The sequence below is a fragment of the Salmo salar genome, chromosome ssa18 (assembly GCF_905237065.1).
Source record: "Salmo salar chromosome ssa18, Ssal_v3.1, whole genome shotgun sequence".
NCBI classification, from domain to species: Eukaryota; Metazoa; Chordata; class Actinopteri; order Salmoniformes; family Salmonidae; genus Salmo; species Salmo salar.
The window spans coordinates 976,890-1,002,974 of record NC_059459.1 but is presented as its reverse complement, the minus strand read 5'-3'; the positions used below and the strand labels follow the sequence as shown (position 1 = coordinate 1,002,974).

The following is a 26,085-nucleotide window of genomic DNA, read 5'->3' as shown; positions in this document are numbered from 1 at the left end:
AAACATACAACTATTATATATCATTTTAAAGATAATCTTCTCGTTAATCCAACCACATTGTCCAATTTCAAAAGGCTTTACGGCGAAAGTATAACATTAGATTATGTTAGGACAGCGCCTAAACAAGAAAAACCACACAGCCATTTTCCAAGCAAGGAGAGGCATCCCAAAAACCAGAACTACAGGTAAAATTAATCACTAACCTTTGATGATCTTCATCAGATGACACTCCCAGGACTCAATGTTACACAATACATGTATGTTTTGTTCGATAAAGTTCATATTTACATCCATAAACCCCATTTTACATTGGCGCATGATGTTCAGAAATGTTTTGCCTCCCAAAACTTCCGGTGAATGAGCACATCAATTTACAAAAATACTCATCATAAACGTTGATAAAATTTACAACAGTAATTGAAAGAATTATAGATAGACCTCTCCTTAATGCAACCGATTTCAAAACAGATTTCAAAACAGCTTTATGGCGAAAGCACATTGTTCAGTATTCTGAGTACAGATCTCAGCCATCAAAGCAAGCTATATAGTTACCCGCCAAGTTCTGGAGTCAACTAAACTCAGAAATAGTATTATAAATCTTCACTTACCTTTGCTGATCTTCATCGGAATGCACTCCCAGGACTCCCACTTCCACAAGAAATGTTCATTATAAAATATTTATGTCCAAATACCTCCATTTTGTTTTGCGCGTTCAGATCACTAATCCAAAGGCATAATGCGTGAGCTCAAAACCCGAGACGAAAAGTCAAATAGTTCCATTACCATTCGTAGAAACATGTCAAACGATGTTTACAATCAATCCTTAGGGTCTTTTTAACATAAATCTTCGATAATATTTCAACCGGACAATAGCGTATTCATTACAGAGGAAAAAGAAGGAACGGCGAGCGTTCGTGAATGCACAGTAAACACCTCACTGGTCCCAGGCTTGAGACAGCTCTTATTCTCTCCCCAGTAACAGTAGAAGCATGAAACAAGGTTCTAAAGACTGTTGACATCTAGTGGAAGCCTTAGGAAGTGCAAAATGACCCCACAGACACTAGTTTGGAAAGGCAATCAGTTGAAAAACTACAAACCACTTCCTGGTTGGATTTTTCTCAGGTTTTTGCCTGCCATATGAGTTCTGTTATACTCAGACATCATTCAAACAGTTTTAGAAACTTCAGTGTTTTCTTTACAAATCTACTAATAATATGCATATCCTACCTTCTGGGCCCGAGTAGCAGGCAGTTTAATTTGGGCACGTCATTCATCTGAATTTCCGAATACTGCCCCCTGTCACTAAAAAGTTAACCCTCGCAAGGCTGCAGGCCCAGACGGCATCACCAACCGCGTCCTTAAAGCATGCGCAGACCAGCTGGCTGGTGTGTTTACAGACATAATCAATCAATCCTAATCCCAGTCTGCTGTTCCCACATGCTTCAAGAGGGCCACCATTGTTCCTGTTCGCAAGAAAGCTAAGGTAACTGAGCTAAATGACTACAGCCCCGTAGCACTCACTTCCGTCATCATGAAGTGCTTTGAGAGACTAGTCAAGGACCATATCACCTCCACCCTACCTGACATCCTAGATCCACTCCAATTTGCTTACCGCCCCAATAGGTCCACAGACGATGCAATCACAATCACACTGCACACTGCCCTAACCCATCTGGACAAGAGGAATACCTACGTAAGAATGCTGTTCATCGACTACAGCTCAGCATTTAACAGCATAGTACCCTCCAAACTCGTCATTAGCCTGTTTAGGATAGGGGGCAGTATTTTCACGGCCGGATAAAAAACATACCCGATTTAATCTGGTTATTACTCCTGCCCAGAAACTAGAATTTTACATTTACATTTAAGTCATTTAGCAGACGCTCTTATCCAGAGCGACTTACAAATTGGTGCATTCACCTTATGATATCCAGTGGAACAACCACTTTACAATCGTGCATCTAAATCTTTTAGGGGGGGGGTTAGAAGGATTACTTTGTCATATCCCAGGTATTCCTAGCGGAACATCTAGATGTAAGAGGTTTTAATCTCGAGACCCTGGGTATCAACCCCGCCCTGTGCAACTGGGACCTGGACTTCCTGACGGGCCACCTCAGGTGGTGAGGGTAGGTAACAACATGTCCACCCCGCTGATCCTCAACACTGGGGCCCCACAGGGGTGCTTTCTTAGCCCTCTTCCAAACTCGTCTGTGTGGCCATGCACGCCTCCAACTCAATCCTCAAGTTTGCAGACGACACTACAGTGGTAGGCTTGATTACCAACAATGACGAAACGGCCTACAGGGGAGGAGTTGAGGGGCCCTCGGAGTGTGGTGTCAGGAAAATGACCTCACACTCAATGTCAACAAATCAAAGGAGATGATCGTGGACTTCAGGAAACAGCAGAGGGAGCAGCCCCCTATCCACATTGACGGGACAGTAGTGGAGAGGGTGGAAAGTTTTAAGTTCCTCGGCGTACACATCACGGACAAACTGAAATGATCCACCCACACAGACAGCGTGGTGAAGAAGGCGCAGCTGCTCCTCTTCAACCTCAGGAGGCTGAGGGAATTCAGCTTGTCACCAAAAACACTCACAAACTGTTACAGATGCACAATCGAGAGCATCCTGTTGGGCTGTATCACCGCCTGGTACGACAACTGCCCACCCATAACCGTAAAGCTCTCCATAAGGTAGTGAGGTCTGTTTAACGCATCACAGGGGGCAAACTCCCTGCCCTCCAGGACACCTACACCACCCGATGTCATAGGAAGGCCAAAAAGATCATCAAGGACAACAACCACCCGAGCCACTGCCTGTTCACCCCGCTATCATCCAGAAGGCGAGGTCAGTACAGGGGCATCAAAGCGGGGACCAAGAGACTGAAAAACAGCTTCTATCTCAAGGCCATCAGACTGTTAAACAGCCATCACTAACATTGAGTGGCTGCTGCCAACATACTGACTCAACTCCACCCACTTTAATCATGGAAAAATGTATGTAATAAATGTATCACTGGCCACGTTAAACAATGCCATTTTATATAATGTTTACATACCCTACATTACTCATCTCATATGTATATACTGTACTCTATACCATCTACTGCATCTTGCCTATGCCGTTCGGCGATCACTCATTCATACATTTATGTACATATTCTTACTCATTCCTTTACATATTACTGCATGGTCGGAAATAGAAGCACAAGCATTTTGCTACACTCGCATTAACATCTGCTAACCATGTGACCAATAACATCTGCTAACCATGTGTATGTGACAAATACATTTGATTTGATTTTATGATTTGATGAAAACCTGCTCCAGTGTTCTCAGGATCTCAGATGGGGCCAAAGGTTCACCTTCCAACAGAACAACGACCCTAAGCACACATTCAAGGCAATGCAGGAGTGGCTTCAGGACAAGTCTCTGAATGTGCTTGAATGGCTCAGCCAGAGACTGGACTAGAACCTGACCGAACGTCTGTGGAGAGACCTGAAAATAGCTGTGCAGCGACGTTCCCCATCCAACCTGAGAGAGCTTGAGAGGATCTGCAGAGAAGAATGGGAGAAATTCCCCAAATACAGGTGTGCCAAGCTTGTAGCGTCATACCCTGTATTCGCTGGCAAAGATGCTTCAACAAGGTACTGAGTAAAGGCTCTGAATACTTAGGGATGTCCAGAGGGTAGTGCGCTCTGACCAACGCATCACCGGGGGCACTCTGCCTGCCCTCCAGGACACCTACAGTACCCGATGTCACAGGAAGGCCAAAAAGATCATCAAGGACATCAACCACCCGAGCCACGGCCTGTTTACCCCGCTATCATCCGGAAGGAGAGATCAGTGCAGGTGCATCAAAGCGGGGACCGAGAGACTGAAAAACAGCTTCTATCTCAAAGCCGTCAGACTGTTAAATACCCATCGCTAGGCAACTACCACCCAGTTACTCAACTCTGCACCTTAAAGGCTACTGCAGTATGTACATAGACATGGAATCCCTGGTCATTTTAATAATGGACCACTGGTCACTTTTATATTGTTTACATACTGCTTTACTCATCCCATATGTATATACTGTATTCTACTGTTTTTTTTGTCAATACCACTTAGACAATACTTGTCCTAATATTTATATATTTCCTAATTCCATTATTTTACTTTTAGATTTGAGTGTGTTGTTGTGAATTGTAAGACACTACTGCACTGTTGGAGCTAGGAAGAAAAGCATTTCACTACACCCGCAATAACGTCTGCTAAATATGTTTGTGTGAACTATGAAATGTGATTTTGATTTGATTTAGTTGTGCATTAAAGGTTGAAACCCTTTAAAAGTAATGTTCAGTTAATGTATGTATTTATATATTGGTTCCTTTTCCCTGTAAGCAGTCTATGAACTGCTCTTAGTCTCAGCCACTCTGACATTACTCATCCATATATTCATATATTCTTAATTCCAGTCCTTTACTTAGATTTGTGTGTATTAGGTATTTGTAGCGAAATTGTTAGATATTACTTGTTAGATTTGCTGCACTGTCAGAACTAGATGCATAGCACTTAGCAACACCCGCAATAACATCTCCTAAACACGTTTTTGACCAATAAAATGTGATTTGATTTGATACTAATGAGCGCAATCAGTCACTTCCTAGAAACAAGAATGCTATATTTTTCAGACAAACACGTTACTTCCTTCAGCACACTATTACAACAGTGTGACTGTTTTCAAATAAATGTTCAATATATATTTTTTCATATTCAAGTTGTGTTGCTTATTGTTTAACCATTGATATGTTCTAGGTCATTTTGAGACCTTAAGGAGCATCAGGTACTGCTGGAATGTCTACCAATAGCATGTCCATCTTTTTGTGATGAATTACACTAGTCGCAGTTCAAAACATTTATAAAGTATTAAGAAAGTATGAATAGTCCTCACTTTATATTAGGGACTTCAAAACTACTTCACTAATGATCAGTAAATGGTTTATAAGGATATTTATTCAAACATCTGATGAATGATCTTCTGAATCATTATCACATACTACAAAAAAATGTATAAATGTGTGAATAACTTGCTTACAAAAATAAATATGAGAGTAACTATAAATAAATGATGAATTAACTATTTACTAATCCATTATAAACTATTTAGTGTGTTGCCCAATCTCCATATTCATTCACACTAAACAGCTTCTGAGAGGGCTGCTCTGGCGTGACCCCTGACCTAGCAGCAGTGAAGTAGTGAGAGTAGTGGTAGTGTTCATAACCAGTATTTTGAGGTTGAAGTGTCTACTGTGGTCTCCTACACTGTTGTGTTGAATAATTAATGTATATACTGTAGTAGTCACTCATAAATGTCAGAATACCTAGCTGAGTAACATTTCACAAATGTGGCCTTAATATTAAATGGTGGGCAAACTGTAAATGCCTTACAGATGGTTTATTACTGAATGTTATTATAAAGTGTTACCCATAATTGCATATTCTTACATTTTACCATCAACTACTTACACAATACACAATTTAGTTAGATCTGGACGTCATCTGATATCATGCAGTGTTGCACATTTCAACTTTACTAAACTTGATGAAGACGTTGTGTCACAATTGAGCCACTAGAGGGAGATGTTATACAACATATAGAATGACTCATGACGTCCTCAAAATGTACTATTAGAAGGCTTACTATTTGTCATTAAGTAACACGGAACAACCACAGCCTTAGGTATTTGGAGTACACAATCCATAATGACTACAGTATCCTTTATAAAACAAGGGCCTTCTCCAAGTCATTCCATTCCAATCCAAATCAATCTGTATCAACACCACATGTATCTATGATGACAACACTGAGGTAAGTAATGCCAGTGTTCTGTTACATGAAATAAATACTTACAACAATTGTAGAAAACTTAATCAAACCTCTGGTTGCCAACCTAGGGAAAATAATTATAGGAACTATGAACGTCTTTTCTTCAAAGTTAATACAAGTTTAGCTGTCACTTTGAACCATGGATAAAATAATGCATAAATTATTGGATTAATTAAGGAATTAACAAGTGGCAGAAAAAATATGAAATATGATAAGAAATTGTCAATTAAAATAAAATAAAAAAAGTTAATGAATAGAAATGGAATCCAACAAATGAAATAGTTCAAAACAACAATAGAAAGAGTTTTTGCTGCTTTTGTCTCAGACTTATTAGCCTGTAGAGTTTTAACACCAGACACACTGGCAGCCTCTTTAGAAAACACCTTTCTGGCCTGTGATCTGGCCACCACAAAGATTTTCATATAAAGTGTTATAATAATAGAGCACGGGACAACCATTGTAATTACAAGGTCAATAATATTACCCCAGGTTATTCCTTCAAAAATAAAACATTCTGTCAAACACTTACTGGGTACCTGTACATTTACTAAGTTTTTTATAATAGCAGCATCGTATATGATAGAACAACACCAGGTAACGGATATACAACACATCATTCTTCTTGTTGTTATTTTAGAGTGGTACAATAAGGGGTCACACACAGCAACATAGCGGTCAATAGATATCAAGACCAAATTACCCAGAGATAAAGAAGTACATAAGAAAGAGATGTAGAAATGAAACGCACAGAAATATTCCCCAAAACCCCAGCATGCTTCCATTACTGCTACAGTCACTACTGGCATCACAATCAGTCCCACCATGAGATCTGACGCAGCCAGAGAGAGGATGAGCAGGTTGGTTGGAGTGTGGAGCTGCTTGAAGTGAGAGATGGAGATGATCACCAGTAGGTTCAAAAATACTGTAACTGCTGAAATCAATGAGAAGAAGATGTACAGTGTTATGTAGATAGATGTCGATAGCAAAGCCTTTCTGCAAGAAGAGTTTCCATCTTTCAAACAGTATTGAACATCTTCCTTTTTCTCCATTTGGTAAAAATGCTGAGGTCCTGTGTGTGACCCTGTCAGGTCAGACTTCTGACAAACTCTGAGCTCTGCCTCTCTATTTATCCCTGAGTTACTGACAGAAACTCCCCTCCCCAGGATCTCTCTGCACACACACACACACGCACACGCACACACACACACACACACACACACACACACACACACACACACACACACACACACACATGAGCACAGAAATGAACAAACGGTTGGTTAAACAAATTACTTGTGAAAGGATGATGTAATGAATGACAGGATTGGATGTTGCTGTGCCCACCTAGCCTGTCCTTCAGCCTTACTGATAGTTAGAGATGATATTGTTTTCACCTATTTAATTTGTTGCGTTCCAAGGGTAGGCCGTTATTGTAAATAAGAATTTGTTCATAACTTACTCGGTACATTTTCTCAACTGAGCACTTTAATGGGGAAAATATAGTATGGCGTTTTTTTGGTCACTCAATGGCTGTTTTACATGGGAAATAGGATTACTGTGTAAGACTGTTGTGGGTGATTGTAACGCCCTGGCCATAGAGAGGGGTTTTTCTTCTTTATTTTGGTTAGGCCAGGGTGTTACATTGGGTGGGCGTTCTATGTTCATTTTTCTATGTTTTTGTATTTCTTTGTTTTGGGCCGTGTGTGGCTCCCAATCAGGCACAGCTGTAGTTCGTTGTTGCTGATTGGGAGTCACACATAAGAAGCCTGTTTTTCCTTTGGGTTTTGGTGGGGGATTGTTTCTATTTATTGTTTTGCACCTGTCAGGACTGTTTGGCTGTCGGTTTTCTTGTTTTGTGTGTATAGTGTTCTTACGTTTATTAAAATTCAAAGATGAACACTAACTCCGCTGCACCTTGGTCTACTTCCACAGACAGCCGTTACAGTGATGTCAGTGCTCAGTTTAGAACATAATCCACAACCTCCGGAGACGTGACGGCACGCCACATGTCAGCTAGTCAGTGTGGAGGAAAGTTGACAGTAGTGAACTTGAAATGGCATAAGTTTATGCTGCCCTACAAAGGCAAAATGCAAAAACTACAAATTTGATCTGTTGTAATGGCCAAGTATATTATCTGATTAATGTGGTATTCGTTTCCTGACACAGGAACAAGCCAGTTGATCAGAAAATATCATGCGGTATCAGAAAGTGCTGTCTGTCTACACAGAAAAATACCTTGATGTCATATTTTGCAGTAAAATAAATGACGTAGTTACTGCGTTTTGCCTTTGTTTGGCAGTATGCACTAAAGCACATGCAGTCAAAACGAATAGTGCTATTCCATATGAAAATTCCATAGACTTTTACAAATGTCCATCTGAACTGAATTATGAACCATTCGTCTTCAAGTTGAGGGAGACTTCGTCTCAATTAATGTAATGAATAATAGTCAGGGAGAAAAAGGTGTAGATTCACGCGCAGCGCGGCAGGTATTTATTTCGCTGTGGCAGAAGGCAGGAATCGTGGTCAAGGAAGGCAATGGTCGTACACAGGTAGGCAAACATGCAGGTGAATCAACTAGGACTGAAGGCTATAACTGGTTCTTACAAACAACCTGGGAAAAGGCTTAGTAGAGTCAAAACGAACAATACACCACAAAGGCAAAACCAGAATTAACTGAAGTAAATAAGTAGCTGATGAGACCAGGTGAGTAACTAACACAGGTGAAATCAATGAACAAAAATGAAGACAGGGAAACAGAACACAAGGTTGACTAAGAAAATAAATCCAGAACCTTACATAATCCCTTATGTTAGATGCCAGTGAGGACCACCAGAACTTACAGGCTAGAAGTTTGTTGATTCGTGTAATTCCCAGATGTCCTGACCTCAAAGACGTGTGACATCATTGCATCAGTTGGGGTCTAACAGCTGCAGGTACGTAACTCTTCCCAGCTGGTGTCTCAGGAGGAGCCGGGTCTGAGGTTAGGGATTCTTGTATGGCATAGTGAACCTCCCACTCCCACGGTCACATAATGGAAGAGGAAGGAATAGTGGGTGTAGGGTCTGAGTTAAGGTCAAACTGGCGGGAGACAGCATCAGCTTTTACGTTTCTCTTTCCAGGGATATAAGTAACATGAAAATGGCAGCGTGTGAAGAAGATAGCCCAGCGGGCTTGTCTGGAGTTTAACCTCTAGGCCCCTCTGATATTTTCCAAATTACGATGATCTGTTAGGAAGAGAAAGGGATGTTGTACGCCCTCCAACCAGTGTCGCTACTCCTCGAGGGCCAGCTTGATGGCGAGGAGTTCTGTTCACCACATCGTAATTCCTCTCAGCAGAGGACAACTTCCTGGAGAAGGCGGCACAGGGATGTGATTTTGGAGGTGTTCCCACCCGCTGAGAGAGTACGGCTCCTACTCCGGAGGCATCCACCTCCAGGGTGAAAGGAAGGGTAGGATAACGTTGGCGAAGGACAGGAGCTGAGGTGAAGAGGTGTTTCAAGTTGTTGAAAGCAGTCAGTATCAGACCATTGAAGAGTCTGGGTCATTTGGCTGGTAAGGGAAGTGAAGGGAGCGACAGTTTAACTGAAGTTCCGAATGAACAGGCAATAGTAGTGGGAGAACCCAATGAAATAATGGAGTTCCTTAACGGTGGTGGGTTTGGGCCAGTTACTGACGGCGGTGACTTTGTTCTCATCCATGCTGACCCCTTCAGGTCAATCCGTAAACTGAGGTTACAAACAAGGTGCTCTTTCAGTCTTCACATAAAGGTTATGGTCAAGGAGCCATTGAAGAGCCTTTTGCACATGCTGTATGTGTTCCTTCAGGGAGTGGGAGTAAATCAGGTTGTCATCAATGTATACGATGAGAAATCGGTTGATCATATCCTGGAAAACCTTGTTCATAAAACGATTGGAAGATGGCGGGGGCATTCGTAAGGCCATAGGGCATGAACAGGTTTTCGTTGTGCCCTTGTGCGGTGATAAAGGCCATCTTCCATTCGACGCTTTCACGTATACGGACAAGGTTATATGCACTTTGCAGGTCGAGTTTTGTATAGATGCCTTTTGTTCAAGGGTCGCTGTGATCAGAGGAAGAGGGAAGTGGTTCTTGACCATCGTGTCATTCAGGGAACGGTAATCAATACATCGTCTGAGACCACTGTCCTTTTTTCCAACAAATAAGAAGCTGGACGCAGCCGGGAAGAAGGACGAATGAAACCATTTGAGTGTTTCATCAATGTAGTTCTCCATTGCCTCATTTTCCGGGATAGATGGGGGGGTTAAACATGGCCCTTCGGTGGGGACACTCCAGGGAGTAAGTCAATAGCCCAGTCCCCTGGGCGATGTGGTGGCAGAGTGGAGGCCTTGATTTTGCTGAAGACATTGCTGTACTGGGCGTATTCAGATGGTATGGATGATGGCACTGCAGAGGCAGATTCCTCAATGGTGGTGGCTCTGCAGGGTAGGCTGAGACAACTGGTGAAGCAGGTAGGAGACCAGGACAGTAGTTCACCTTGTCGCCACGAGATGGCAGGGTTATGACGACAAACCAGGGGTGTCCGAGGATGAGTGGCTGTTTGGGGAATGAGAGTTCCATGAGTTGAATGGTTTAGTGTGGAAGACTCCAATCTGGAGGGTGACGCTGTGTCAGGTGCGTAATGAAGCCCGTGCCCAATGGGTGCCCGTCCAGGGTGTTAATCCTTAAGGGAGGGGTGACAGGTGTTAGATCAATGTCAAGCTCTTGTACTACCTGGTGAACAATAAAATTACCTGCTGCTCCCGAATCTATCAAGCCCTCTACATACATAGTAATCCCCTTCATGGTTATCAATACTGGGATGGAGAATTGCTTCTGAGAGATATTTAGAAATAAGGACACACCTATCTGCATGGCAGCGGAGGCACCCTTCTCATTTCTCTGTTGGGAGCGAACAGGGAAATGGCTGGATAGATGATATTTCCCTGCACAGTATAGGCAGAGCCCTTCTTGGATCCGCCTTTGACATTCGATACACGGGAGAGGAGCATGGCCCAACTGCATGGGCTCTGGAAGACTCAGATGGGATTATGGAATGAGAAGGTTTCGGGTTCCTGGGTCTCAGAGAACTTCAGCGGTAGTTCTGCCCCTGAACAAGACAGTTACTAGGCCATCATTGTAAATAGGAATTTGTTCTTAACTACTTGCCTAGTTAAATAAAAGTTAAACAAAAATAATAAATAAATAAATAAAAAAGGATGGGAACTCTAAACCTACCATGGAGGCAGGATGCACTTGATCTACTTGAGGGCCAGGACACTCAAAGCCTGGTCACTTTACACCTGCCAGGTAGGCCCGACACTGTAACTCTTCCCTCCCGGGAAGGAAAGGAACTGGACAACTAGGTCAGGGGAGAAACAGTGTTGACTTCTGAGAGTGGCTGGATCACCTCGGGGGGAGGTGGCACACCCGATGTTCTGGCAGACACGACGTAGACCCCAACCGAGGACGAAGATCTGTTAAATACCTTGGCATCCTCTGGACGTAGTGTGGTCCAATGGTCTCGTGGAGGTGGTGAACACTCAGGCCAGGAGGTCCTGGAGAAGTGTCTCTCAGGGGAGTAGCCTGGCTAACTCGGGGAGGACCGGCAGTGATGGCGCTCTCATGGTGGTGATGATGGCTCTAGCCAGGGAGGCCTAGAGCTGTGGTGGTCAGGAGAGTAGCAGCGGTACCGGTGCTCCAGCGGCGGTGACTCAGGTTGGGAGGGCCTAGAGTACGCCCTCTTGAGTACGCCCTCCTGATCTCTTTCTGCTTGTGATGTAGGTACTCATATTCCCTCATCAGCTCCCAACTGGTGAGAGTATGGTCACTCCTTGACCACTGAGGAGGTCTGGAGCAGGGCTGGTCTCTTAGATGAGAGAGCTGTGTAGGGAACTCATCTTCCTCAGGTGCATGATGGCTTCTTGTGGCAGTGTGTGCTGAGGTGAGTGGTGAAAGCAGCCTCATACTTGTTAGGGATGCAAGATAACTAATCTGCATCCTGGGGTGAGGAAACAACTCCTCTTCTGGGTACTGCAACATCTCAACTAGAGCAGATCAGAATCATGCAAAAACTATTGGTCACTAAATTCGGATAAATTACAGACCATGTAAAAACTGTTGGTGACTAAATCCGTCTCAAAGGGCCATGTAAAAACAATTGGTTGCTAACTCCATAGAAATGACAGAGCATGTAAAAAACTGTTGATCACTAAATAGGGCGGTATTGGCAACTCCAACATGAAAAAATAGTAACAGCCGTACAGTAGAACATATAGCTGAAACTTGTCAAAGTAACATGAAGTAATTAGTGGTAATTACCTACAGTGTTATTACTGGTCCTTCGAGCTGGATTTAGTGACCAACAGTTTTTACATGGTACGTAATTCCTCTGGGATTTTACCTAGAGTGACGTATACAGGCCACATTTAGTTAAAATGGGTTACATATCTCTCTGCTGGACATTATGCATTCCTCTGGGATTTTACCTAGAGTGACGTATACAGGCCACATTTAGTTCAAATGGGTTACATATCTCTCTGCTGGACATTATGCATTCCTCTGGGATTTTACCTAGAGTGACGTATACAGGCCACATTTAGTTCAAATGGGTTACATATCTCTCTGCTGGACATTATGCATTCCTCTGGGATTTTAACTAGAGTGACGTATACAGGCCACATTTAGTTAAAATGGGTTACATACAGTGCCCTCTGTAATTATTGGGACAGTAAAGCATATTTTCTTCTTTTGACTCTATACTTCAAAAGTTTGGATTTGAAATCAGACAATGACTATGAGGTTGGCAGCTTTATTTTGAGGGTATTTTCACCCATATTCATTTCAGTTGAAGCATTTAGAAATTACATAACTTTTTTTACACAGTCCTCACATTTTAGGGAAGCAAAAGTATTGTGTGTATTAAAGTAGTAAAAGTATAAGTATTTGGTCCCATGCAATGACTACATCAAGATTGTGACTCTACAAATTAATCCTGAATAATGATCAGTGAGAATGTTACAGATGCTATAAATATCATACCCCTAAGACATGCTAACCTCTCACCATTAATATAACAGAGGAGGTTAGCATTTTGGGGGGGTGTATGATATTTGTGCGTTTCCAATTTTTTCTTTCTTATTCACGAGCGAGGCGAGGCGCGAAATACAAAAACCTCAAAAATGCTATAATTTAAATTTTTCAAACATACGACTATTTTACACTATTTTAAAGATAAGACTCTCGTTAATCTAACCACATTGTCCGATTTCAAAAGGCTTTACAGCGAAAGCAAAACATTAGATTATGTTAGGAGAGTACATAGCCAAAAACAATCACACAGCCATTTTCCAAGCAAGCGTATATGTCACATAAACACAGCTAAATGAAGCACTAACCTTTGATGATCTTCATCAGATGACACTCCTAGGACATTATGTTATACAATACATGCATGTTTTGTTCAATCAAGTTCATATTTATATCCAAAAACAGCTTTTTACATTGGCATGTGATGTTCAGAACATGCATTCCCACCCAAAACTTCTGGTGAATTTACTAAATTACTCATCATAAACGTTGACAAAATACATAACAATTATTTTAAGAATTATAGATCCAGACCTCCTTTATGCAATCGCTTTGTCAGATTTTAAAATAGCTTTTCGGTGAAAGCACATTTTGCAATATTCTGAGTACATAGCTCAGCCATCACGGCTAGCTATTTTGACACCCGCCAAGTTCGGGGCTCACTAAACTCAGAATTACTATTAGAAAATTGTATTACCTTTGATGATCTTCATCAGATGACACTCCTAGGACATTATATTATACAATACATGCATGTTTTGTTCAATCAAGTTCATATTTATATACAAAAACAGCTTTTTTCATTGGCATGTGATGTTCAGAACATACATTCCCACCCAAAACTTCTGGTGAATTTACTAAATTACTCATCATGAACGTTGACAAAATACATAACAATTATTTTAAGAATTATAGATCCAGACCTCCTTTATGCAATCGCTTTGTCAGATTTTAATATAGCTTTTCGGTGAAAGCACATTTTGCGATATTCTGAGTACATAGCTCAGCCATCACGGCTAGCTATTTTGACACCCGCCAAGTTCGGGGCTCACTAAACTCAGAATTACTATTAGAAAATTGTATTACCTTTGCTGATCTTCGTCAGAATGCACTCCCAGGACTGCTACTTCCACAACAAATGTTGTTTTTGTTCCAAATAATCCATAGTTATGTCCAAATACCTCCGTTTAGTTCGTGCGTTCAGGTCACTATCCAAAGGGTAACGCGTGAGCGCATTTCGAGACAAAACAAATCTAAATGTTCCTTTACCGTACTTAGAAGCATGTCAAACGCTGTTTAAAATCAATTTTGATGGTATTTGTCTCGTAAAATAGCGATAATATTCCAACCGGACAATAGTGTATTCATTCAAAGAGGAAAAGAAAAAACAGCATGGTCGCGTGACCACGCATATCCAATCTCTAAGTCACCAGGCAGACCACTGACAAACTGAGCTACCATACTCTGCCCAGAGACAGGAGACGCCTCAATCCGCTTTCTGAAGGCTTTAGAGAGCCAATGGAAGCCTTAGAAAGTGCCACGTAACCCCACAGATACTGTAGTTTCGATAGAGAACCAATAGAAGAACTACAAATTCTCAGACAGGCCACTTCCTGCTTGGAATCTTCTCAGGTGTTTGCCTGCCATATGAGTTCTGTTATGCTCACAGACACCATTCAAACAGTTTTAGAAACTTCAGAGTGTTTTCTATCCAAATCTACTAATAATATGCATATTCTAGTTTCTGGGCAAGAGTAGTACCAGATTAAATCGGGTATGTTTTTTTTTCATCCGGCCTTGAAAGTACTGCCCCCTATCCACAACAGGAAACATAATACATTATTATTTACAACAAGAGAGACTCCAAATTAACATTATATGATTTACCATTCATATCTATTGGGCACAAAATAATCTGAAACACCACCAAAACAAACTGCAAATGCATCCAAAAAGTTTGATGTAGTCATTGAGTGCTAGGAATATGGAATTAAATAATAACCTTTTCACTACTAAAACCTGTTGGGGCTCGGGGGCAGTATTGAGAAATTTTGAAAAAATATGTGCCCATTTTTAACTGCCTCCTACACCAACTCAGAAGCTAGGATATGCATATTATTAACACATTCGGATAGAAAACACTCAGAATTTTCTAAAACAGTTTGAATGGTGTTTGTAAGTATAACAAAACTCATATTGCAGGCAAAAACCTGTGAAAAATAGATTTAATTTTTTTTTGAATTTTGTGACTGTACTATTTAGTGTCATTGTTTTATAGATACCATAGTGAGAAAGGATTCATTTCGCAACACCTACGGCTTCCACTAGATGTCAACGATCTTTATAAAGTTGTTTGAAGCATCTATGATAAACAGAGAGCAAATTAGAATGCAAGGAAGTTGACATGTCATCACTTCATTTTTTGGCGCCTGCGCATAAATCTGAGAAGCGTGAGTTTGTCATTATTGTTTATCTAGACATAGGATAGGTTGTGTGAAAATATTACTGATGTTTAACGTTAAAAATGGACCAAAAGATTAATGCTAAACAACGTTTGACATGTTTGAACGAACGTAAATAGATTATTTACTAGGTTTTTTTAGCTTTTCGGCGTGATTTTACAACCCCCCACCACGTTTTGTGGGAGCATAATGAACGCTAACTACTTGGTGTTATTTGGACATAAATTATGAACTTTGTCAAAAGAAACCACATTTGTTCCGGACCTGGGATTCCTGGCAGTGCCTTCTGATGGAGATAATCAAAGGTAAGGGGATATTTACAATGTTATTATCGATATTAGATGATGCTAACTGTATAGCATAGCTTATTGTTCTTAGCATAGCACCCCGTTTATTGCAAAATGTGATTTCCCAGTAAAGTTATTTTGAGATCTGGCCATTCGGTAGCAATTACGAGATGATAATATATTATTCTTTGAATGACAATATTATAATTTACCAATGTTTTCGAATAGTAATTTTGTTATGTTCACCGGAAGCATTTCAGAGAAGAAAAAATCTGAATTTCACGCTACTGTAAAATGCTGTTTTTGGATATAAATATGAACTTGATGGAACAAAAAATGCATGTATTGTATAACATAATGTCCTAGGAGTGTCATCTGATGGAGATTGACAAAGGTTAGTGCATAATTCTAGCTGGTTTCTGCTTTTGGTGACGCCTGACCTTGAATTGAAAATGGATGTTTGTACTTTTGTGGCTATGTACTGTCCTAACATAATCTAACTTTATGCTTTTGCCGTAAAGCCTCTTTGAAAATCGAACAATGTGGTTAGATTAAGGAGATTTTTATCTTTTAAATTGTGTAAAATAGTTGATTGTTTGAGAAATTGAAATTATTAGATTTTTGATGTTTTGAATTTCCAGCCTTGTTAGCAATCCCGACTCGGGGTTCATTGCTAACCTGTTGCCCCAACAGGTTAATTTTAAATAATCTTTAAAAGGTGTACATTTTTACCCTTACCTTTTTGGGAGAAAAAATATATTACTTGTCAAACAACATTTTTCTCTGAGCAATTGCATTAGTATGAAAAACTATAATTTCATTTTTTTTGTATTATTGATTTTATACAGTCATTATGTCTCATCTTTATCAATAATGTCAATAATTTCAGGCCCCACTATACCTACTAATGCTAAATGAGGTCCATATTTATGAACATACAATATATATTTATTGGTTTCTTGTTTTGATTATTTGTGTAGAGACATTCTACTGCACTGTTGGAGCTAGTAACGCAAGCATTTTGCTGCACCTGCCATAACACCTGCAGATCTGTGTACGTGACCAATAAAGTTTGATTTGATTTTTTTTATAAAAAATATATACTTTGTTGTTGTTCTGTCAGATTCCAGAGGGTTCTGTTAGCCCTACAATCCCATATACTTTATTGTCCATTTACATGGAAATTAATTTTGAGACGTCAGCATATAAATACACAAACACAATATATTACAAGCCGTACGGAAAACTGGAACTAGTCACACATTTACATATTCAAATATTCTTCAAAACATGCAGGGCTCTGTCATAATGACACATATATCCCTCTACCAATTAAAGGTGTCAAACACAAACACACATCTAATACATTGTGATTTGTATTTTATTTAATCATACAGGGTGGGTCACCATTGAGACCAAGGTCTCATTTGCAAGGAAGCCTTGTGAGCATGAACATAAAATAAATACAAGATTAATCAAAACTAACTCTCAAAATCCGGTGCCAGGTAGCCAAGCTGTTTAAATGTTGGGCCAATAAGAGAAAAGCTGCTGGTTTGAATCCCAGAGCCGACGAGGTGAAAAATATGTTGATGTGCCCTTGAGCAAGACACTTAACCTTAATTGTTCTTGTAAGTCGCTCTGGATAAGAGCTTCTGCTAAATGACAGATAAAAAAATACGTCTTTCACCTCTGAATGATTCTTAGAGACCATATTACATCAGCAAAAGTCAACCTGTGCTCTGGGACTATATTGTCTCTACTGTGTAACTCTTTAACTTAATGATGTTAGTTCAACATTTTTACGTTTCTGACACCAGAGGGTCCTGTTACCACCTGTATGTAAGGCTCTGGAACAATGAGGTCCAAAACTCTAAGGAATTCTACCAATTAAAGGTGTTGGAGACACACAAATGCTTTACTCCAGGGCCCTAATAAGGCATAAACATTCAAAGTGAACCTAAGTACAGCTCTATTGTCATAAGTTTGAGTACAACTTCCATCAGGCCTTAGCCTCAGCACAACCCTCACCTCTAAACTAGTCTTCCCAGCACAGGTCAAGAATCCAACTTCTTTCACTGAAGGTGACACTGATTTAGAAGTACCAGGCAGGGCTACCTCATCATGAGACCATGATTCTTACTCACCTCTGCTACACATTTTCTATTTTAGTCATTTAGCAGATAGGGGGGTGGCATTAATAAAGATACTCATGAAGAGGTAGGTTTCAGATTAAACCTCCCCCTAAACTCACTCAAGTCTCAATCCTACATCCTCTCTATAGTGTATTTGACAAATAACAAGACATTTTCACAAGTACAGAACTGAAATTAAAAAAAATTAAACGGCCTCTCTGAGTTGGGACATGATCCAGAATCAACATATATACTTAATATGATCCAGGGTCAATATAGACATATCTAACATGCCAAAAGACTCTAATGGGACCCCTGACCTGGCAGCAGTGATGTAGTGAAAGCAGTGGTAGTGAGAGTAGTAGTAGTGAGAGTACTGATAGTGAGAGTAGTGGTAGTGAGAGTGGTGGTAGTGTTCATAACCAGTATGTTGAGGTTGAAGTGTCTGCTGCGGTCTCCTGCTCTGTTGTGTTTCCATCGTTCAGCCAGGTGATAGCAGGAAGAGGGATGTCACAGGTTAGAGACACAGGGTTGTTCACCACCACACTCACATGTTCTGGACCTGGTTCTGACCACAGATAATGGGGGAGACCGGAGGGACAAAACACACATACTGTGTATTAACACACACACACACACACATACTGTACACCTACATTTTGTAGCATTCTGAGGTTGTTGTTTACGTACCATATACCTGCAGGCTGTACTCCTTGGCTGCGTTGCTGATGGCTGTGTAGATGGATGTCTTAACTTATTTAGAGCATGTACGTGAGTTTTGCAGCGATGTGTCAAATTGATTAGAGCCCGGGTTGGCCGTGTGGTACTGCATCACTGACCCAGGGTTGTGGCTAATAGTGTGGAGCGGCCTAGAGGTTAGCGATTATGCCCTTAATTAAAGGCAAACTACACTCAAAAACTTTATTTTGTTATTTTTTTTACTAGTCCACTGTTGATACAGCCCCAAAATTATGTGCATGTCTGATGTCAACTTTTGAAGATATTGACTTTCAAGTATCAATGTGTCACCGGCCACATCATCATACAGTATGATGATGCCTTTTGCATCATACAATATTTTGCCGATTAGGCCTGGCTCGCACTCGGCGTTCCAATTCATTTCAAAGTTCTTCGATGGGGTCGAGGTCAGGGCTCTGTGCAGGCCAGTCAGGTTCCTCCACACAGATCTCGACAAACCCATTTTCATGCTGGAACAGGAAATGGCTTTCTCCAAACTGTTGTCACAAAGTCTAGAATGTCATTGTATGCCGTAGTGTTAAGATTTCCCTTCACTGGAACTAAGTGCTCTAGCTCAAACCATGAAAAACAGCCCCAGACCATTATTCTTCATCCACCAAACTTTACAGTTGCCACTATGCATTGGGACAGGAAGCGTTCTCATGGCATCCGCCAAATCAAGATTTGTCACTCCAGAGAATAAATGTTTCACTGCTCCAGAGTGCAATGGTGGCGTGCTTTACACCACACGAGCCAACACTAGGCATTGTGCATGGTGATTTTAGGCCTGTGTGCAGCTGCACGGCAATGGAAACCCATTTCATGAAGCTCACAGTTCTTGTGCTGACGTTGCTTCCAGAGGCAGTTTGGAACTCGGTAGTGAGTGTTGCAACCGAGGACAGAGGATTCCTGCCTTCCCGTTCTGTGAGCTTGTGTGGCCTAGAACTTTGTGGCGGAGACATTGTTGCTCCTAGATGTTTCCATTGAACAATAACAGCACTTACAGTTGAACGGGGCAGCTCTAGCAGAGCAGATATTTGATGAACTGACTTGTTGGAAAGGTGGCATCCTATGGCGGTGCCACGTTGAAAGTCACTGAGCTCTTCAGTAAGCCCATTCTACTGCCAATGTTTGTCTATGGAGATTGCATGGCTGTGTGACCGAGTTTATAAAACTGCCAGCAACGGGTGTGGCTGAAATAGCCAGATCCACAAATTTGAAGTGGTGTCCCCATACTTTTGTATGTCTTTGACCAACATATATATATTTGTATTCCCAATCATGTGAAATCCATAGGCCTAATTAAATAATTTAAATTGACTGATTTCCATATGACTGTAACTCTGTAACCTTGCGTTTATATTTTTGTTCAGTATAGAATAAGTCAAGTTATCCCTCTGTCACAGATTGTGAATTATACTGACTTCCTCTGGCCACTGTACATACTGAAAGTAATCCCTGTCCTCTGTTTCACTCTGCAGGAAAACATTTAAAAAAATGTAACTCTTTACTCCAGCACTTTGGATATGAGTAAGACATTTATGTGTGTTAACCCTCGCAAGGCTGCCAGCCCAGATGGCATCCCCTAGCCGTGTCCTCAGAGCACGTGCAGACCAGCTGGCTTGAGTGTTTAGGAAATATTCAATCTCTCCCTATCCCAGTCTGCTGTCCCCACTGTCTTCAAGATGTCCACCAAGAAAGTAAAGGTAAGTGAACTAAATGACTATCGCTCTGTAGCACTCACTTCTGTCATCATGAAGTGATTTAAGAGGCTAGTTAAGGATCATATCACCTCCACCTTACCTGACATCCTAGACCCACTTCTATTTGCATTCCACCCGAATAGATCCACAGATGATGCAATCGCCATCACACTGCACACTGCCCTATCCCATCTGGACAAGAGGAATACCGATGTAAGAATGCTGTTCATTGACAATATTTCAGCCTTCAACGCCAAAGTACAATCCAAGTTCATCACTAAGCTTGGGGCCCTGGGTCTGAACCCTGCCCTGTGAAACTGTATCCTGAACTTCTTGGCAGGCCGCCCCCAGGTGGTGAAAGTAGGAAATAACACCTCTTCTACGCTGATCCTCAAAACAGGGGCCCCACAAGGGTGCATGCTCAGCCCCCCTCCTGTGTACTCCCTGTTTACCCATGACTGTGTGGACATGCACACCTCCAACTCAATCATCAAGTTTGCAGACGACATAACAGTAGTAGTCCTCATTACCAACAATGAGGAGACAGCATACATAGAGGAGATGAGGGACCTGGCGGAGTGGTGCCAGAAAAATATCCTCTCCCTCAACGTCAGCAAAACAAAGTTGTTGATTGTGTAGTTCAGGAGACAAAGGAGAGAGCACGCCCCTATTCACATCAATGGGACCACAGTGGAGAAGGTGAAAAGCTTCAAGTTCCTCGGCATACAAATTTGTATTTTTGATTTTATTTAACATAGGCAAGTCAGTAAAAGAACAAATTCTTAATTACAACGACGGGCCAAACAAAAGGCAAATGTCTTCCTGCGGGTACGGAGGCTGAAAAAAAAATACACTACTGTTCAAAGGTTTGGGGTCATTTAGTAATGTCCTTCTTTATAAAAGAAAATCAAATTCAGCAACCATCACTCCTGTGTTCCAACGTCACGTTGTGTTATCTAATCCAAGTTTATCATTCTAAAAGTCTAATTGATCATTAGAAAGCTTTTTTGCAATTATTTTAGCACAGCTGAAAACTGTTGTTCTGAATATAGAAGCAATAAATCTGGCCTTCCTTAGACTAGTTGAGTATCTGGAGCATCAACATTTGTGTGTTCGATTACAGGCTCAAAATGGCCAGAAATAAAATCTTTCTTCTGAAACTCGTCAGTTTCTTCTTGTTCTGAGAAATGAAGGCTATTCCATGCGAGAAATTGCCAAGAAACTGAAGATCTCGTATAACACTTACTTCCTTCACAGAACGGCGCAAACTGGCTCTAACCAGAATCAACAAGGGAGTGGGAGGCCCCGGTGCACAACTGAGCAAGAGGACAAGTGGATTAGAATGTCTAGTTTGAGAAACAGATGCCTCACAAATCCTCAACAGGCATCTTCATTAATAAAATCATATCAAATCAATTAAAATGTATTTATAAAGCCCTTCTTACATCAGCAGATGTCACAAAGTGCTGTACAGTAACCCAGCCTAAAACCCCAAACAGCAAGCACTGCAAGTGTAGAAGCATGGTGGCTAGGAAAAACTCCCTAGAATGGCCAGAACCTAGGAAGAAACCTAGAGAGGAACCAGGCTATGAGGGGTGGCCAGTCCTATTCTGGCAGTGCCGGGTGGAGATTATAACAGAACATGGCCAAGATGTTCAAATGTTCATAGATGACCAGCAGAGTCAAATATTTGTTTGTCGATGGTGGAACCCGTCAGCACCTCAGGAGTCAATGTCAGTTGGCTTTTCATAGCCGATCATTCAGAGTATCTCTACCACTCCTGCTGTCTCTAGAGAGTTGAAAACAGCAGGTCTGGGACAGGTAGCACGTCCGGTGAACAGGTCAGGGTTCCATAGCCGCAGGTAGAACAGTTGAAACTGGAGCAGCAGCATGGCCAGGTGGACTGGGGACAGCAAAGAGTCATCATGCCAGGTAGTCCTGAGGCATGGTCCTAGGGCTCAGGTCCTCCGAGAGACAGAAAGAAAGAAAGAAAGAAAGAGAGAATTAGAGAGAGCATATTTAAATTCACACAGGACACCGGATAAGACAAGAAAAATACTCCAGATGTAACAGACTGACCCTAGCCCCCCGACACATAAACTACTGCAGCATAAATACTGGAGGCTGAGACAGGAGGGGTCAGGAGACACTGTGGCCCCATCCGATGAAACCCCCGGACAGGGCCAAACAGGCAGGATATAACCCCACCCACTTTGCCAAAGCACAGCCCCCACCCCACTGGAGGGATATCTCCAACCATCAATTTATCATCCTGAGACAAGGCCGAGTATAGCCCACAAAGATCTCCGCCACGGCACAACCCAAGGGGCGGGTGCCAACCCAGACACGAAGACCACGTCAGTGACTCAACCAACTCAAGTGACCCCAGGGATGGCATGGAAAAACACCAGTAAGCCATTGACTCAGCACCTGTAATAGGGTTAGAGGGCAGGTGGTTTGGCAGGGAGAACGACTCCGGACCTGACAGGGAGAACGACTCTGGACTTACCAGGGATACTGATGCTGGACTTGGAGAATAGCAGACTAGAGCAACTACTAGAGCAACTGGTAGCCCTACTAGAGCAACTGGTACCTTTTAACCTAGCGGGGCAAGAGCCTGATGACCCACCTGGGCTAGGGACTGAAGGATTACAAACGCTTGAGACAACAGACCTAGTGCAGCTGGATACCAATGACTTAGTGCAGCTGGAGACCAATGACCTAGTGCAGCTGGAGACAACAGACCTAGTGCAGCTGGAGACAACAGACCTAGTGCAGCTGGATACCAATGACTTAGTGCAGCTGGATACCAATGACCTAGTGCAGCTGGAAACCAATGACCTAGTGCAGCTGGATACCAATGACCTAGTGCAGCTGGAAACCAATGACCTAGTGCAGCTGGATACCAATGACTTAGTGCAGCTGGATACCAATGACCTAGTGCAGCTGGACACCAATGACCTAGTGCAGCTGGACACCAATGACCTAGTGCAGCTGGAGACCAATGACCTAGTGCAGCTGGAGACCAATGACCTAGTGCAGCTGGAGACCAATGACTTAGTGCAGCTGGAGACCAATGACCTAGTTTAGCTGGAGACCAATGACTTAGTGCAGCTGGACACCAATGACTTAGTGCAGCTGGAGACCAATGACCTAGTTTAGCTGGAGACCAATGACTTAGTGCAGCTGGAGACCAATGACCTAGTGCTAGGGACTGAGGGCTGATGAGGGTTGAGGACTAAGAACCTAGCACAGGTAACTTGTGGCTTAGCAGGGCAGAAGGCTCTAAGCATAGTGGGATAAGTGGCTGTTGGATGACTATGTCTGGAGACTGCCAGCCTAATACAACAAACTCGGGTCCTATTAAGGCAAGAGGCTCTAACGCTGGTGGGATAGGTAACTGCCTAACAACTAATGTAGAGGTCTGCAATCTGGGCAGGAGACTGCAGACCTGCAGATGGAGAAGCTAACTTATGGCCTAGCATGGCAGAGGAATCAAAGCCTGGTGGGATAGGGATCTGCCTAACAACTAACGTAAGGGGCTGCGATCTGAGCTGGGCAGGAGACTGCAGACCTGCAGACGGGGCAGCTAATTTATGACCTATCATGGCAGGAAGGGAACTCTGACCCTACAGGGAAGGAAGGGAACTGTAAACCTACCCGGAAGGGAGGGAACTCTAAACCTACCATGGATGCAGGATACACTGGACCTACATGAGGGGCAGGACACTCAAAGCCTGGTCACTTTACACCAGCCAGGAAGGCCCGAAACTGTAACTCTAACCCTACCAGGTGTGGCGGTAACTCTTGCCCTACTGGGAAGGAAAGGAACTGGACAACTAGGTCAGGGGAGACATCAGGGGTGACTTGTGGTGGGTCACCCTAAGTGATGTCTGGCAAGTCCCTTGAGGAGAGGTGTGGAGGTAGCAGAACCCTCAGACGCCGGAACTATCACAGTCCTAGCAGGTGGGGCCAGCCAGACTCCAGGCCTGGGACTGGCAGGTCCCACCAGGCTGTGACTGGAGAGATCCCTGTACTTGACCTCTGCTGTAGCTGCAGGCTGTGGCTCCATTCAAGGTGACGACTTCAGTGCGGGCTTGGACTCTGGGCCAGGAGCAGTGAGGGGCTCCTGAGGGAGAGCAGGTGGAGTCTTTGTGGCTGAAGTTACCAGGGTAGCAGACAGTCGAACCTCAGGCACCCGAGTGTCAGCCACACAGGGAGGAAAAGACGACTCTGCAATGGCAACCAGAACAGGCCCTTGACAGAGGCTGGCTGTGGTTCCACAACTGGAGCGGGAGTCTCCTTAACTGTGGCTAGTCAAGAAGCTGGCTGAGGAGGGTGCAGACCTTGGTGTTGTGGACTGTGCACTCTGGATTTCATATACTTGGGAGCTGAGATGCTCTGGGGAACAGAAGTGATCCCGACGCTCCTGTGCCTCTGGCTGGTGGGGGGCCTAGAGGGACGTCAGTCGGGAGAGCGGCTGGATCACCTCCCATAGTCTGTTCTGGACTTGGGGGCTGTGAAGAGACCTCTTGTGGCATGTCTTGTGGGGTATGTATGGGTGTTAGAGCTGTGTGCCAGTAGTTCAAACGGACAGCTCGGTGCATTCAACATGTCAACACCTCTCATAAATACAAGTACTGTAGTGATGAAGTCAATCTCTCCTCCACTTGGAACCAGGAGAGATTGACATGCATATTGTTATTAATATTAGCTCTCGGTGTACATCCAAGGGCTGACCATGCTGCCATGTTCTGAACCAATTGCAAAATGTCATAAGTCCTTTTTTGTGGCACCTGACCACACGACTGAAAAGTAGTGCAGGTGCGACAAAACTAGGTTCTGCTGTTAAGAAGGTAGAACAGCGCTTTATTGTGGACATACAGTTGAAGTCGGAAGTTTACATACACCTTAGCCAAATACATTTAAACTCAGTTTTTCACAATTCCTGACTTTTAATCCGAGTAAAAATTCCCTGTTTTAGGTCAGTTAGGATTACCACTTTATTTTAAGAATGTGAAATGTCAGAATAATAGTAGAGAGAATGATTTATTTAAGATTTTATTTCTTTCATCACATTCCAAGTGGGTCAGAAGTTTACATACACTCAATTTGTATTTGGTAGCATTGCCTTCAAGTCATTTTGCCACAACTTTGAAAGTATGCTTGGGGTCACTATCCATTTGGAAGACCATTTTGCGACCAAGCTTTAACTTCCTGACTGATGTCTTGAGATGCTGCTTCAATATTTCCACATAATTTTCCTCCCTCATGATGCCATCTATTTTGTGAAGTGCACCAGTCCCTCCTGCAGCAAAGCACCCCCACAACATGATGCTGCCACCCCCGTGATTCACGGTTGGGATGGTGTTCTTCGGCTTGCAAGCCTCCCCTTTTTCCTCCAATCATAACAATGGTCATTATGGCCAAACAGTTCTATTTTAGTTTCATCAGACCAGAGGACATTTCTCCAAAAAGTATGATATTTTTCCCCATGTGCAGTTGCAAACTGTAGTCTGTCTTTTTTATGGCTGTTTTGGAGCAGTGGCTTCTTCCCTGCTGAGTGGCCTTTCAGGTTATGTCTCTGGATATAGAAGTACTTTTGTACCTGTTTCATCCAGCATCTTCACAAGGACTTTTGCTCTTGTTCTGAGATGAATTTGCACTTTTTGCAGGAAGGAGACATCATGCGTCTCCTTCCTGAGCTGTATGACGGCTGCGTGGTCCCATGGTGTTTATGCTTGCGTACTATAGTTTGTACAGATGAACATGGTACCTTCAGGCA

General features: G+C 42.5%; 1 protein-coding gene across 1 annotated transcript; it reads right to left on the bottom strand.

The window, feature by feature from the left end:
• Positions 1 to 5,957: 5,957 nt before the first annotated feature.
• On the bottom strand, positions 5,958 to 7,033 carry LOC123728791 (trace amine-associated receptor 13c-like). The gene has a single exon (XM_045701752.1). It carries the CDS (start codon positions 6,918 to 6,920, stop codon positions 5,958 to 5,960), a length of 963 nt encoding a protein of 320 aa, XP_045557708.1. The 5' UTR covers positions 6,921 to 7,033.
• Positions 7,034 to 26,085: the final 19,052 nt, after the last annotated feature.

Coding starts and splice junctions, on each gene's coding strand:
- LOC123728791 (XM_045701752.1), bottom strand. CDS start 6,920: ATGGAGAAAAAGGAAGATGTTCAATACTGTTTGAAAGATGGAAACTCT.